Raw genomic sequence first — 14159 nt, forward strand, 5'->3', positions numbered from 1 at the left:
TCGTTTTGCTAAGACATCAGTTGTTATTCCTGGGACGTGCTAGTTTCAGAGGGTAAGTGCTGCCAGACATCCTCCAGCCTGAGGTGCTTCCCGAGTCCTCTTGGGAGATGTTTGCAGACCGGTGATTCACTGGCACTTGAGACAAGCTGCCGCGGTGGGAGCCAGGCTGTAGCCTGTGGCTGTCCCCACAGTGCTGGGGGGCTGAAGCTCAGCCTGGGCGGGGCCTTGCCAGCTGCTGGCCCTGTGCTGGCCGGCCAGCAGCACTGTTCCCTTTCCTGCAGCCGGTGGCCCTTGCTGGCTGGTGGCAACTGTGCAGAAGCCCAGCTTTTGTCACACATGAAACCAGCTGGTGCTTGGTGTATGTACAGGGTGCGGAGCTGTACTTCAGCTTACTTCGGCTTCACTATTTCCATTTCCCATATTGGGGAAGGGATCCAAGGACTTTGGGCTGTTGGGGAGGGAATTTGGGTCCAGGTTCCTTTTTCTAAGCCAAAGCGTAAGAGGGAACTTTGCTTGCTCCTGTGCAGATGGGGCAGTTAATTTTGCATTTGAAACTGTAACAAACAATGCTTTCATTGACTCTTGTTAGTGGGATAACTTGGAAGTGGTGGCTCCCTTCCTAGCTCTGGATGCTGTCATATTTTTGAAGGGCAAAAAGACCCTTATCCCAGTGGGTGCACACACACAGTGCCTTCTGGTTTGGCAGAGGATGCAGCTTCTAGCACTATCCTCTGCGTGTGTTAAAAAAAATGTACTGTTAGCACCAGGAGCAGCAGCAGAACTGTAGTAAAACATGTTGCATGCCTCATGGGCTGGGCAGATTTCAGGGTTGTGCAGGGGGAAGTGATGTTCATTTACCCTTGGGAAACACTCCAGTGCTTCGCGTGCCACCGACCATGCTGGAGCCCCACCCTGTTGCTGCTGGAGTTAACAGCCATCTGCAGCAGGAGGACAAGCCTTGGCGTGAGGCGTTACTTGATGCATGTACCTGCACTTGCGATACTGGGCTGACAGCAAAATTTATGTGTGTGGAGAGAAATCTCTCCCTACATCTGAGTTGCCTGCTTGCTGCCTCTGTGGTCCCTGGTTAACAGGAGCACTGTATTAGTGCTAAAGGTGATGCTGTTCTGGTACACAGGCTGTGGGGGTTCAGGGGCAGAGATCTGTTTCTGCAGGGGATTCCCCTTGCAAACAAATAATGCATAAAACAACTGTAAATGGTAAATTGAGAGTGCAACTACTGAAAAAGCTGGGGAACTTATTCCTTGTAAGTGCAGTGGGTGAAATTCTGGCTCTACTGAAAGCAAGTGTTGCTGTTGGCTTTGCAATAGTGCTCAACTGCACTTCAGCAGTGCTTGCTTTTAAGAAAGGAGTTAGCCCAGCCTCAGCTGGCTGTGACAAACTCCTCCTCTTCCTTGCCACTTTACCAGGAAAAAAAAAAGCAATGGGGACTGAAATTGTCACAGACTATTTCAAAAATAAGTTTTGCACTAATTTCAAAGTATGAAGTACCCCACAGTCAGTAAGAAGGGGAGTAGGTGGGGCAAATCTACGTCAGCGAAAGGCAACAAGCAGAGATGCAAAAAAGAGAGTGAGCCAGGCCAACAGCAAAGCAGGATTTCCTTGTCTCCCGTTTCTCCTTCGGGGGGGGGGGGGGGGGGGGGGCTAGGGTATTGGTGCCTTTGACCATCACGGTGTTTGGCATCTCAGGCCCTTCGCTTGGGATGTGAGACACATAAATTGGCTTCAAGAGTCCAACTATGACCAGCCCCCTTCCACCCTTATGTGCCTTGGTGCCCCAAATTAAGATTAATGGAAAACTTGTAAAAAGCTCTCACCTGTGGAGATGGGCTCTTGCCCTTCCAGCTGTTGAGGGGGGCAGTTGAGTCTCACCAACCTGTACAGTCACTCGCAGCATGGGGTGTTGTACACTTGCTGGACCTTGTGCGTTCAGAGTGATCCTTGTGCCTCCCTTTGGAGTGGTCAACTGTTTCCTACTAAATGGGTGTGTGTATACATGAAACAAGATACATTTATGCAAATAGCTTGACATATATCACATAGTTGAGGTGGTTAAGTGCAGAAGCCAGTACTGGGGAAGGGGAGATGGAGTTGTGCTTGACTGAAAACAAATTATTAACAATCACTTTTTTCAGACTGCATTTGCTGTATGAAAGCAACTAGGTTAACTGTCACGCAGCCCATGTATTCCACAGCTAATGAAACCTCAGCAAATAGGGGCTTGGGGCTATGTTTACATGATCTATGGAAGCAAGTTTAATCTGAATATATGGTGTCTTTTTTAATGTAAAGGGTTTGACAAACATTTTATATTTTTTATGAAACAAGAAAATAAAAGTATTTTGACAGCAGGTGGTTGGTGACAACTTCTGTTACATGTGTAACACTGCTAGAGGTGGCTCGGCTCCATGCACAAGCAGCTGGGCAGCAGCAATCTCCCTGCCCTTGTCCTGGCAGCCCTGAGCTGGCTCCCCCCACCTTGGTCATCTTGCCAAAAAAGAGAAGTGGGGGTGATACTTAACCCAAAGCGGCGGGAGCGAAATAACACATTGCCCCAAGATGAGGCAGCCAGGCAGGGCCTGAGCCGCATGTGCAGACACGTGTGTGCATGCTGGCATACAGCTCTGCCCTGGCTGCCCTCCTCCTCCTCAGCTGGACAGGGCTGACAGTTGCTGATAGAAGACATGTGCATGTATATATTATATTTAAAAGTATATACATTATATCTACACTACCTGCAATACACTCACTATAAGCACAATACACTCTATATACAAAACAGACACTATCATACAAGTGTGTCTATATACACCTTACACAATCATACATCACACAGTATATACCTTACCTTGTTTATAGAGAGAGTAGGTATAGGTTATGTGCATATACCTCTATCCCTATATACATACATCCATGCAAAATATTCAACCATCTATTTTCTGTGGAGGCAGAGAAGTATTTTACTTTGTTCTGAAAAAAACTTTCTGGTGGAAAATGCCACTTCACATGTGGCATTTGAGCAGTGCCCTCAATGTCACAGTGTCACAACAGCCCTTTCCCCAGCAGCCCCACTGAGGGCTGAGTTCTCTTTTTGTTTCACTTCAGCCTGCCCTTCTTGCAGGTACAACACAAATGCTTTAAATACACAGTTTTAGCTTGATAAGATTTATTTGTAGGTGTATGACAACAGATGCAGTACCATAAGTAACATTAATTACAGACTGTGTTACAAACATATATATGTCTGTTTGTTTAAACATTATATATATACACACACAAACAGACATATACATGCAGATGGTACCTCACTATTAATCCTACCTTTTGTTTACCCACACAGCTAAAGGAAAGAGAGCAGCACCCTTCCTTCATAAACTCAGGAAAGTTGAAGTCCTAAACCCAGATGATGGAAATCCTGTATTAAGCCAGTAAGTTAACTGTATTTGCACACACTGATGTCCCACAGTGCTGGGGAGCCAGGCACGCCCCATGAGGCCACATCCTTGCCAGCTGAATCCCACAGGGCTGTGGGGCCGGGCAGGAGAAGCACCATGGGGAAAGGCACCACTGCAGGCCCTGGTGCCTGTGAGGTGGGAGGAAAGGAGGAGAAACACCAGGGACATGGGGATGAAGGGACAGGCTTAGGTGTGGTCTTAACTCCCAGCTCTTCCACAGAGGACTTGCCTGGCTTTGGCCAAGCCAGGACAGGCAAATAAAACTTCTCCTGCTCCGTCTGTGAAGACAGCAAGTCCCCTGGGGCTGGGGAGCTCACCAGCAGCAGGGCCAAGGCAGAAGCAGGCAGCACGCTCCTTCCAGATGCTGAGAGGTACAGCAAGACCAGCAGGAGAGGCAGTGCCGGGGCCAGGAGCAGCCCCTCCTTTGCTGTCTGACACAAAGGCAGCCACTCAGTCAGAATTAAACATCAAATTTATTGCATAATACTGTACTATGTACACACACATCGAAAATAAACATTTTATATAATTGTATATTTGTCTTCAATGCTGCATTAGAAAGAGGCTGGAGGGCTCTCAGTGTAGCCTACAGCTTGTCTTAAAAAACCCAGAAGCCTAAAACCTTTTGTTATGAGGTGCAAAGTTCAATACTGTATATTGAACATGGTGCATAAATACTAATAACAAGTCATGTCAAAACCACCCTAGGCTTAAAATGAGATTTACAACAAGACCTGAAAAATGGGAGGAATCATTCAAACTTCATTTAATGGGGGAGTGAGGCTGGAGGAAAGAGGATAAAGGCTCTCCAACTTACAGGATAGTTTTAGAGTATGCAAAATCATTACCAAGTGCTAACTAATGTACATTTCCAGGATATTTCATACAGATTGTCCTTTAGGGCCCCTCAGCAAAACAGCTAGCAAGTAAAAGGGCTCCTCTCAAACAGCAAATTAAAGTAACCCTAACTGCAAAGATAAAACCAATCTCCAAACAGAAGGTCATCGCCCAAATGTGGGTCTCACGCTTTTTTTCTTTTATCTGACCTGATGGGACTGGAGAGCCTGTACACACCTCACGCACTCACACCCCCCCCCGCACGCTCACAGGCACACACGTACATTCACACACACACAACTCCTCTGGAGAAAGGCGGCAGTGGTCACAGTAGCCACCTCACCTTGTGTTGGAGTAACAGGTCTGTTCGGATGGAAAAACAGGGCTCAGCAAAGCCCACCCATCAAACTCACAGACTTGCCAAGATAGAAACACAACACCAGAGAGATGCAATTTGACAAAACTGTTATTATAGGTAGGATCTGTCCTTCCACAAGCCTGAACACAAACCCCGATCCAGAGGAGTCTGAGGCTTCTTTAAGAAGACATTGCTTGGAAACAAAATTTGAGACAAGGTAGGAAAAACAACCCAACCCCCCCAAATCATCACATTCTCCATGAGACATCCTGGTGCAAAGACAGAGCATCACCCTGGGGGTCACAAATGACATCCCAGCCTAGTACCATCTGCCAAGGACCAAAGGGCAGAGGGGAGATTTCTACTCAAAGCAAGCAAGAACCAGCTTGCATTTAAAAAGGGAGGAAAAAGGGCGGGGGGGGGGGGGGAAATCACAGCTTTTCAAAAAGGAGATCACCATTTCATCCTGTTTCCACCATAGCCTAAATGCAAGGAACATCAAAATACTTAAACTGGGTTAAGGGGGGGGGGGGGGGGGGGGGGCGCAGTGATAAAAGCAAACTACAAGGAAATGCTGGGAGGGCAGTGCTATCAAGTTGGAGAGGAAACAACAAAAATGCCCACTGAACTGATTTCGTTCAGTAGGTGAGAAAAGTAAAAGCAGTAGCCTCTCCCTGCTGAAGCCCCACAAAATGCTGGCAGCATCAGGCTGAAACTGCATCATCTCAATCTGTTACCATTGTTATTAATTATATTTCCCCCCAAAATGTTCTGATCCATTCCCTTATAAAAATAAAGCCAAGCCCATCATCTTCTTCCTCCATACCCAAGTGTCTGTGCCTCTCCCACGCAGGTCAAGCTAAGCTAAAGCCCTCGTAGTGATCAATGGCTTGCACCAGCCGGGCGCTGAGGATCTCCTTGCTGCTGTACTTGGGCAGGTCCAGGAGATTGTAGCAGGTATGTGCCACGGGCAGGTACTGCTCCCCGCTGGCAGTGGACTGGATGACGATGCGCAGGCTGGACATGCCGTAGATGGGAATGCGGTCGCTGCCCGTCAGAAACACTAGAAGCAGAGGGAAGGTTGGACAGCTACAGGGCAGGCAACCTAGTGCAGAGGGCTGCGCCTGAAGGCAAACTCCATCCCCCAGCCCACACCATGGGACCCTACCTGCAACTCCATGCTTCAGGGCCAGGGCACGGCTGCCCTCACAGAGGAGGCGCAGGAGAGCAGAGGCAAGAAGCAAGGGCATTGCTGGGTGTGCAGATGAGTAGTGGCCCGTGGCACCCCCTTCCATTAAAAGCTACATCTTATGCCCAGGCAGGATAAAAAGGAGCAAAGCCAGGGCTGCCTGATGCCCGTGGCAGGGGCACACCTCTGGGGAGAGGCAGAGGGAGCCCAGCCACCCTCCCTGCTGCCACCCCTCCCAGGCACAGCACCTCGATGCTGGGAGCAGGGTTGGGTCCTCCTTGCTGCTCCACATCACACCCATGCTCTCCCCAAGCACCACCCTCGTGCACTGTCCCTGCCATGGCTGTTTGGGGAGTGAGGGGAGGCACCCACAAAGCCTCTGCTGGGAATCGGACCCCCAGGAACCCCTCTACACAGCTGCTAACTTCAGCATGCAAGTTTTGGCTGAGCTATTTTTTCAACTCCAACATGCAGAACAGCTAGCTGACTGCTCATTTCTTGGGGTGAGGAAAACCTCACATAAAAACTCTGGCCTTTATCTTTCCAGCAGTCACAGAATTACAGAGTAGCTGAGTTTGAAGGGATCTCTGGAGGTCCTCTGGGCCAACCCCCCTGCTCAAGCAGGGCCACCTAGAACAGCCTGCCCAGGACTGCATCCAGTTTTCGAGTATCTCCAAGGATGAAGGATCCACCACCTCTGTGGGTAAGTGTGCCAGTGCTCTGTCACTCTCACAGGGAAAAAGTGGTTCCTGATGTTCAGAAGGAACCCGCTATTTCAGTTTGTGCCCACCACCTCTGGTCCTGTCACTGGGCACCACTGAGAAGTTGGCTCCATCCTCTTTGCACTCTCCCTACATGTATTCATACTCCCTGATGAAGTCCCCTGTGAGCCTTCTCTTCTCCAGGCTGAACAGTCCCCGTTCTCACAGCCTTTCCTGAGAGGAGAGTTGCTCCAGTGCCCCAGTCATCTTAGCAGCCCCTCGCTAGAGTCTCTCCAGTATGTCCATGTCTCTTGTACACTGGGGAGTCCAGAAGTGGTCACAGCACTCCAGATGGAGCCTCACCAGGGCTGAGTAGAGGGTAAAGCTCACCCCCTTGGATCTCCTGGTAACACTCCCCACTAATGCAACCCAGGGTACCATTCACCTTCTTTGCAGCAGGAGCACATTGTGGGCTCATAGTCAACTTGGTGTCCACCACGACTCCCAAGGGAGCAAAAGTTGATGGCTGTATCAAGAAACTTAGAACCACCTGCCCTTAAAACCATGTATTTCTCCTTGTCTCTATTTTTGTCCCCAGATGACCCCCACACAGCAGCTCAAGTGTCCCAGCTGCCCTCAGATCTGAAGCAACACACACACTTCCCAAGGTCACTTCTGCGGTGGATTTCCTCCCCTTCTCAGCACACCACCCACCATACTAGCACAAGGAGACCACCATCAGGAGGGGAGGTATCTGCTACCCAGTCACATCAGTAGGTGGTCTCACTTTCCTGCCACATTATGCACAAGCTTCTCAACTCAGCTATCACCCTACAACTGCCTTGCTGCCCTAAAAAATTTAAAAAAAAAAAAAAAAAAAAAAAAGGAAGAGTGCTTCAATGCCTGAAAGATCAGCTTGCAGAAGGAACCAGACAAAGTATTGGCACTGGGGCTGCTATGAATTCACCACCTGGCAACGCAAACAGATGGATACTGCACTCCCTTGTGAGACTGCATTGGATCTTGCACTGCAGATATCACCCACTGATTTTGAGGGTAAAAATGAGGATAGAAATAAACACAAAAGGAAAAAAAAAAAAGACAGGGAGAAAACTGATTATCTGACTAGCAGATAACTCAGGAAATAGCCATTCATGCTGATCATCTTCTAGCACTTAATGCAATGTGCTGTAACCCTGGAGCTCTGCAGTCACTCCCACCTGAGTCTTCAATTTCAGGAGACACTCTGCACCCACCGCAAGATACTCACAGAGAAATTTCTTCTTCTTTTCCAAGGGAAATGCATGGAAGGTTTCCCAAAACATTCTCACTGTTGGGTGTGTTGCAGTGTAGTCTCCCTTATAGACAGCACTCTGTTAAAAACCAGAAAGCCACATCATGTCATCTGGCACTAGAATACAAAGACCAAGAAAAAGACAGACCTGATCTCTTCTGGTATCTGACATCAGATCAACGTCTGACAGTTACAAAATGGAGCACAAGATGCGTCACGGGCAACAGCATGGCTCAAAGACCCAGCCAAGGGCTCTCCCAGCAATATGGAAGGCAGGCATTAGGCTTCTAGCTATTCAGTTAATTACATGTGTCATGAGGAATCCTGGAGTACCTGCTCACAGGCTGGACTCATGAACAGGATCAAGCATTACAAAGTCACTTTTACCACTGAGGCTGTGACTGAGCAAGTAGCTTGCTGATCTATGCATTTTTGAGAGGATACAACTCTTACTGTGTGTCCAGACTCCTCTTTGAACCCTTGGCTGTGTACTTTTTGCCCTTGTGCAGTGGAGTTTTACTGTAGGTGAAGACCCTGACTTTGTCTCTTCCCATCATTCTTAGGTTTCATTCCTAAAAACAGCAGACGAAGTTGTCCTTCCCTGTCCTTCCTCATCCCAAATTTCTTCTCCAAGCTTTATCAGTAGCAGGAAAGCCCACGAAGAAACTTCTCATGTGAATAATGGCAAGGTGTACAGGGAGCATAAAAAAAAGATATCTGTGGCTTGTCACATCTCATGTCCCAGGCTAGTGCCCACCTCACATAACTGTACAATCCTGGTACTTGTGAAAAAGAAGAAAAATAAAACAAAAGGAAAGCTTTACCTCCTCCAGTTCCTCCCAGTTGTAGTTACTGTTTCCAACTATCATGGCCCTGAGCTCTGTGGGCTGGAAGAGTTCCAGGACTTTCCCACCACACACTTTCAGGAATCCAGTGGAAAAGGCTGTGTACCACTCATGGATGGAAAGGTTGAAGATGTAATTTACATAGGCTTCAACAAATTCTTTCCTAGTGCATCAAGAGAGAACAGGCAAAGGAAAGTACTTTTATTCATATGCCTGAGCAGCAGCACTGCTAAGTTTTCCTGTTTCTGCCTGTGTCTTGCAAACATGAGTCTCCAACAGGTTAAACCCGCTGCTCTCCTTTCACTGAGCTGAGTCACTGCAACACGGACAAAGTACTAGGCAGCAAGTACCACCATGTGTCTGCTTATTCCTCAGCACCAGCAGCATGGGAGGTCCCCAGCAGCCCAGGCTCTATGCTACCAGTAAACCCCCCTAGTGGCCTTGCATCCCATTCCTCACCTGGCCAGGAGGGAGCCAGAGTGACACCAAGCACTGGGGAGGTGTCAGGAACAGAGGGCTCTTCCCTATGGAACCTGTGGCCTGCACAGAAGTTGTGTTAAGCAAATATCAGGATTCAGTCACCAGAGGAATATGTCCACTCCCTGGCCCAGCTCGTGCAACCCTACATTTAGGGAGTCCAGGAAATAAGCTACAGCTCTTCTCAGTCCACAGGTGTCTGGGGTTGCTCAGCACAAGGGAGGCAGACTGAGAAAATCCTGCTCTAAAAAGTCTTGAACTGAAACTGCATGGCTAATTCCCTCCCCCCGGCCCCAAAGAGAAAACCACCAAGAAACACCCCTCACTGTAGAGCAAGAATATACTCTTTGAAAGCAGAGACATCTCCTCTTCAGCCTTCACACTCTAGTTAAATAAATACAGGACTTGTGCATGCAGAGTACATGGCAAAGAGAATGACTCCTCTCAGAATGACAACCCTGCTTTGCTTCAAGGGTTCCCAAGAACAGCATTAAAATAAAAACAGCATTCTGTAGTCACTGGCAAGAAACCCATGGCAAGCCCTGGCCAAACCCTGTCTCTGGATTTTGTTAGGACGTTAAACATCTTTATTCTACTTTCTCTTTCCTAGTCTCAAAGCACTGTGATCTGAATTTTATTTATGAAATTACTTACATATTTCCCCCCCCCTCTTTTTTTTTTTTGACACCTGACAATAATGCACCAGCCAATGTGGCAAACTGGGACATGTAAACTATTCTCTGTGGGTAGAGGTGTCATTTTTTTCCTGACATTCGAGAGCAGATCACACCCGCAGTCAGAGGATAAGCAGATCAGGGAACACCACGGAATCCAGTATCTCAGTCTCTAGCTAAGGAGGTCACAACTGAAAGAAATATTTTGACCTTTTGGTGGAGGAATGCAAAAGTGGTGAGGGATGGGTGAGAAAGTAAAAAAGAAAAATAAGGAGGCAGACTGACAAATATGAAAAATTGGAATAAGAAATCATATAGCAAAGGGGGACTTATTTTCCAGTGCATTTATTTTAGTGTCATTTTCCTAATAAGTCACCTGAGCATTAGGGAAATTCAAGCTGATTAAGCACTTAACTGTTGCTTAATACCTCTCTGGCTGTTACGGTCACGAACCCTTTATCAAGAATATTTTATGTGACACCCAATATGAACTCCAAAGGAGAAAGGGAAAACACAGGCATTTCCAACCTTGCATTTTTCAAAGCAATTCTTTTGTATTCTTTGATTCCTGGTGAACTTTCCTCAGGCAGGAAGGGCAGTGCCCAAAGACATGTACACAGCAAGCTATTCAGGTCAGGAGGGCAGCAATTTGGTCCCTGGCCTCTAAATGTAGGGGCTGAGGAAGTCATTAAGGTGGATGAATTGGCAGCCATGTCTAGACTTGGATTTAGAGGTTAGCTTGAGTTCAAAACTTTGGTCAAGATGAAGCAACTGCATTTCATAATGTGTTAAGCCAGTGGAGCTACACACCAGCCTTTCCCCTTAAGGATTTTATTGTCTTGTTGCCTATCCTGACTTAACAATTGCAGGAGCTAACCTGGGTGCTATTCCCAAACATCTGCTCAGCTGAAATCTTTGTTCCTCCCCCTAGGCCAATATGGCACACAGTAGAAAAACAGCCATTTTTCTTTTGAGTGTACATGCTCAGTCTAAAAACCTAAAGGGTACCATCACTGCCATTTTCATCTTTACTTCACTGTCACAAGTGTAGATCAAGCTTTCCTCTATTTACCTGAAGCCCATCTTCTCCTTGCAGGGAGAGAGACATACACTGCTCCATCTCCACGTAGGTTTTGCATGAAGGCAGCTATTTAGCTGTAAAACTGCACCCTTTGGGGCAGCAGTAAAGTAGGTAAGAAGGTAAAACAAAGTTTTTGTTACATCAATGGCTTTAGACACAATCAGAACCCTTTTAAATAATCAGATTAATAGGAAATGACTTCATCTACAGACTTGCCAGCAAGGTCTTCAGCAATCCTAGCACAAGCCCCTAACCATGCTGCTGACTAGTCACTGGATCACACTGTTATGCCAGCAGAGAAAGAATTTGAACGGTGCTTCAAGTAATAAAGGCATTTGTAGAAATCCAATTACAGGATTATGAGAAGAAAATAGTTTAGCAGCTGGAAAAAAAAAAGGGGGGAGGGAAATGGTAGCTGTGCTAGTAACAACAATCAGGCGTTCAGTCAAATGGAAAGGAATCTATGTACAGTAGGGCCTCATGGCTCTCATTAGGGATGGTGGTCCACTATCAGGTGTCCTCAACAGAAAGTGTTTCTGGCTCCAGAATTAATAGTATAAACAAGTTTGCCGGGCTCAGTTTTGTTGGTCACACAGTTCCCCTCTTAAGCCATCAGGGAGATTAACCTTCGAGGGCCAAAATCATGCTGTAACCTCTATTTACCATGAGAAAACTGCCAAGGGCCTATATGAAGGCCTTTTATAGGGAAGATGTCCCACACCCTTTTGGATTGACATTTTCCAAATATTGGTGAAAAATTATGAAAACTTGTGGGTTTTTTTACTGGCACCCAGTAACTTCTGAACAACTGGTCTTAGTAGTTTGCAGTGGCTTCTAATTCTCTCCCACGTTTCACCTCAGCCACATTTTCTGTGGCATTGCACCTTACTTCACCACAAGTATGAGCCCATCCTCACATATGCCCCACCGACCTGTTGTCCTTTTGCACCAGAATTTTATCTCCATCTTCAATCAGGTTCTTCTGCTCTGTCACACCATAGCTCTCCCTGCAGATCTATACAAAAATCAGAAAACTAATTTTAGGCCATATGGCTGCAGAAAGATAAGAGTTCTCTTTCACAGCTGACTGGCATGTGAAAGGTGGTGCCCTGCACACTTCACTACCTTCCATCATTTATATGTGTTGTACAACTGCTATTAAGTCTAAATGCAAATTCAGAAAGGAAAAAAGTTATTCTTCTAGATAAATTTCCTGTGAAAAAAACAAAGAGATTGATAACTAAGAAACCACATTTAACTAACCCCACATGCTCTGGCAACAAAAAAGACTCTCTTTTTTATAACAGAAGCTCAGTAGGTTAATTCATCCACTCTCATTACAAGATGGCATGACCACAGACAGCTTCCTGCTTTTGCCTGGCCTAGGACAGCACCAGTACAAACATACATTCTGTACATACAAGATTAGTCATGTAGTAAAAATGCAAAAGGGTCAATATTCAAGTTGCCATACACAAAAGAGGCTCAGATTTCAACAAGCAAGATGACTTACCAATTTCAAGGTCTGGGATATCAGTTACTTGTCAATTTCAAAGTTTTATCAGATATATTTGTATATATCTTTATATATTATGCCATATATAGTGCAAGAAAGAGAGAGTAAGAATGCTCTTTTGTGTGAAAAGATAATTTGGAGAAAAATCTCTTGTGTTACTTCAAAGGTATTCTTTCTCACACAGTCTGCATTATCAGCACCATTATGACTTCATTACCTCATACTGAATTTCAGCTCTGCCCTGTATGAGACACAGTCAGACCTAGGTCTGACTCACTCCAGAGGTAAGTTTGATCTAAGAGACTTTATGTGCTCTCATTTATGAAACAAGGAAGGGGACAACGCTCTCCTAGCTCAGCAAGGATCTTCTTCACCATGTGTAGTAGTTTCCTGGTACCTTGTTTTTACCCTAGGCAGGCCCTAGACAGAGAGGTCAAGAACCCAGATCAAGCTCAATATGAACCCAACATTCACCACCTGTTACAGCATCAGGATTTCTAAGCAAAGACATTGAAACATGGAAGCCCTTACCCTGCCTGACTCAGAGGAAAACACAGCTTGGAGAATAACAATGCTGTATCAACTTGTGAGGTTCTAAATGGACATACCTGATATTCCAATGTACATCAAGATCAAACTCTTAATTTGAGAGAATTTCTACTGTGTAATAGAAACTACTGCATCTAGGATACTAGCTAGAAAAAAATTATTTTACTGCTGCAGTGGCACAGGAAAGCTGACTAACTTGACGTGTCTCCTAGCAATAGCCTCCAGCACTTTGTTTCTAAGAAAGTCTGACCAAGCACATTCACTATAAGTTTTTAAGTTAAAAAGTATTAATACTACAACAGCAATGAAAATTCTGTGTTAGCATTTCAAGAATTGACCTAGTGATGTCAAAACCTAACATCCATTTTCAAGGAGGATTTAGGAATCTAAAATTGTGTCTAGTGTGAGAAGCTGGTCACTGGCATTTAAGTCACAAGGCTATTTTGAAAAACACTCTGTTTAATCTACTTACTAGCTCAGTTTTCATGACCACATACAAAAGAACAAAGGATTCTACAGCAATGAATTTTAACATTAAGATTTAATATTAACACGGGGTATGTGCTACAGGCACAGTTTGGAACAAACCATAATATAGACGAATAAGTGGATGTGCTTCAACAGTACCATAGCAATCACAGAGTTGATACGTTAAATGAGTCTTACTGTAAAATTCAAGCAGAATGTCTCTTCTACATCTTCCCCAGGGTAATCTAGAAGTTGCTGAAGACTCCTGCAGAATAGGAAGGGAAAAATGAGGAGAAAACAAAAATAATCAGAGATTCAAAGAGCCATACATCTAAAGGGGAAAAGAAATTCAGCAAAAGTAAACATCATACGTCTGGGTAATAGGATTGCAAGAGAATGAAACTCTCAGTCACCAGAAGGGGTAAGAATGAAATACACTTCAAATAAAGAGATGCTTTCTTAGAAGCAGGATTAATGGCAGACCACACAAATTATCAATATAGTCCATGCCTACCTAGTACATGGATCCCCTTTAATGATCCTGGCCTTAGAATAGCACATTTCTAGTGCTTAAGGACTGCTAGACATTTATGCCATCACCACACAAAGGTCTGAGGGAGTGGAGGAAGAGAAGGTGGTGGATTATATCTGTACCCTCATCATGTAGAAAATATTCACCTATCTCTCAAAACCC

General features: G+C 45.7%; 1 protein-coding gene across 1 annotated transcript in view; it reads right to left on the reverse strand.

Moving 5' to 3' along the window:
• Positions 1–3930: 3930 nt before the first annotated feature.
• The window catches only part of HERC3 (HECT and RLD domain containing E3 ubiquitin protein ligase 3), a 54640-nt gene continuing 44411 nt past the window's right edge, over positions 3931–14159 (reverse strand). The window contains exons 21-25 of the mRNA XM_074905591.1: positions 13664–13730; positions 11865–11947; positions 8680–8863; positions 7832–7934; positions 3931–5734 (exon numbers count right to left, since the gene is read on the reverse strand). Coding sequence (XP_074761692.1) covers positions 5526–5734; positions 7832–7934; positions 8680–8863; positions 11865–11947; positions 13664–13730 — 646 coding nt within the window. The 3' untranslated portion in view covers positions 3931–5525. The remainder of the gene's footprint in view (positions 5735–7831; positions 7935–8679; positions 8864–11864; positions 11948–13663; positions 13731–14159) is intronic.

This window comes from Athene noctua, chromosome 4 (genome assembly GCF_965140245.1).
Source record: "Athene noctua chromosome 4, bAthNoc1.hap1.1, whole genome shotgun sequence".
Classification (NCBI taxonomy): Eukaryota; Metazoa; Chordata; class Aves; order Strigiformes; family Strigidae; genus Athene; species Athene noctua.